This window comes from Cebus imitator, unplaced genomic scaffold (assembly GCF_001604975.1).
Source record: "Cebus imitator isolate Cc_AM_T3 unplaced genomic scaffold, Cebus_imitator-1.0 Scaffold365, whole genome shotgun sequence".
Lineage (NCBI taxonomy): Eukaryota > Metazoa > Chordata > Mammalia > Primates > Cebidae > Cebus > Cebus imitator.
Window position 1 is genome coordinate 2,126,580 of NW_016107680.1, and position 1,583 is coordinate 2,128,162.

General features: G+C 50.9%; 1 protein-coding gene across 2 annotated transcripts in view; it reads left to right on the plus strand.

Annotated features, from left to right (window-relative positions):
• Positions 1-1,252, plus strand: part of FAM149A (family with sequence similarity 149 member A) — a 64,576-nt gene extending 63,324 nt beyond the window's left edge. For both annotated transcript variants that reach the window (XM_037730834.1, XM_037730833.1), the window contains exon 14: positions 1,035-1,252. In XM_037730834.1, the coding sequence (XP_037586762.1) occupies positions 1,035-1,108 (74 nt within the window). In that variant the 3' untranslated portion in view covers positions 1,109-1,252. The remainder of the gene's footprint in view (positions 1-1,034) is intronic.
• The last annotated feature ends 331 nt before the right edge of the window (positions 1,253-1,583 follow it).

The window sequence follows — 1,583 nt, forward strand, 5'->3', positions numbered from 1 at the left end:
CACTCCTCCCTCCTCCTTCAATCCCCTCACTCCTCCCTCCTCCTTCAATCCCCACACTCCTCCCTCCTCCTCCTTCAATCCCCACACTCCTGGTCTTCCTTCAATCCCCACACTCCTCCCTCCTCAGTCCCCACACTCCTCCCTCCTCCTCCTTCAGTCCCCACACTCCTCCCTCCTCCTCCTTTGGTCCCCTCACTCCTCCCTCCTCCTAACCCCTCACTCCTCCCTCCTCCTCCTTCAGTCCCCACACTCCTCCCTCCTCGGTCCCCACACTCCTCCCCCCTCCTCCTTCGGTCCCCACACTCCTGCCTTCCTCCCATCCTTCCTGACACCCTTCCCCAGGTAACCCCGTATCCGCCCTCAGGATGGCATCCAACAGGGCCTGGCTCCCAGATTCAGGCCTGGACACAGGGCTTCAGAGGAGGCGCTCTTGCCAGTAACCCCGCGACGGCTACTATTGATGGTCAGAGGCCTTCTCTGTATCCACAGAAGTGACAGAGGGTCCAGAAGAGGGATGTCCGTCTTTCTGAGGGTTTTTGTTCTTTTTCTCTGGCAAGCAGGCAGGAGGCCTTCTGCTACCTTTGCATCCAGGTCAAAAAGCACCGGGAACTACTTACCTAATAAACGTTATTTCTTCTGTGATAGAAAAAAATGAAGGAACCAAAGTGGTGTCCCAGAGAGTGGGAAGGGTCTCTTAAAGCAGCTGGTGTTGCCCCTGTCCCTGGGAAGCAGGAGAGCTGCCAGGAAGTAGTGCTCCCTCAGCCTCGGGGGCCAGGACCCGCCTCTGTATGGAAGCTTCTAGCAAATCCACCGGCTGGGGAGGACAAGCAGCACTTAGGCTTGGTTCCGCAGGAGCACCCTTCCCTTTTCTCAGGACCCTAAAGGCAGTGTTTGCATAGGACTATTTCCTAATTTATACAAAAGTGACATTAGTTTTTTTTTTTTAAGTATTTGCATGGAATGTACAAAGGAGCTTTCTGAGTGGTTGCATGATCACATTTTCATGAGCATTACCTTCTGTTTGGTGTTTCCAGGTTCACAGTATGTGCCTAGGTCGTTTCAGAGGACAACTCTGACCTTAAGGAAGAGATTGCAAGTGATATCTTGAAACCGTTTCACCAGAACCGTCGGAGCACCAGTGGCTCCGCACAGCACTCTTCACTTGAAAGATGGAAGAACAAGGGTTATACTTATCTGTGCGTCTGACCGTGTGGGATGTTAGACGAAGAGAAATGCAAACAAATAAGTCCCTGGTAAAGAGGAAGAAAGTCAAACTCACCAAGCTGTTTTACTGGAAGCATCTCCAAGGCTCCGTAGGCTTCGCTCAGAAGACCTTTATGTGTTTACCATCCGTCACTTTATCAATGACACACAAACATAAGCAGGGCGTGCATGCACTCACACACTAACTATGTATAAGACTATGGTATCTAGGAATATGCCATTTGCAACTTTGTACCCTGAGGCATTTTCTAGTCTCATTCTATTAGTGATTCTATCAAAAGCCTAGACACGAACAGATGCTACTGTTTGAGACAGTGTGCCGGTCTGAATAAGGCGGTCCTCGTCATGCTGACTTTCTC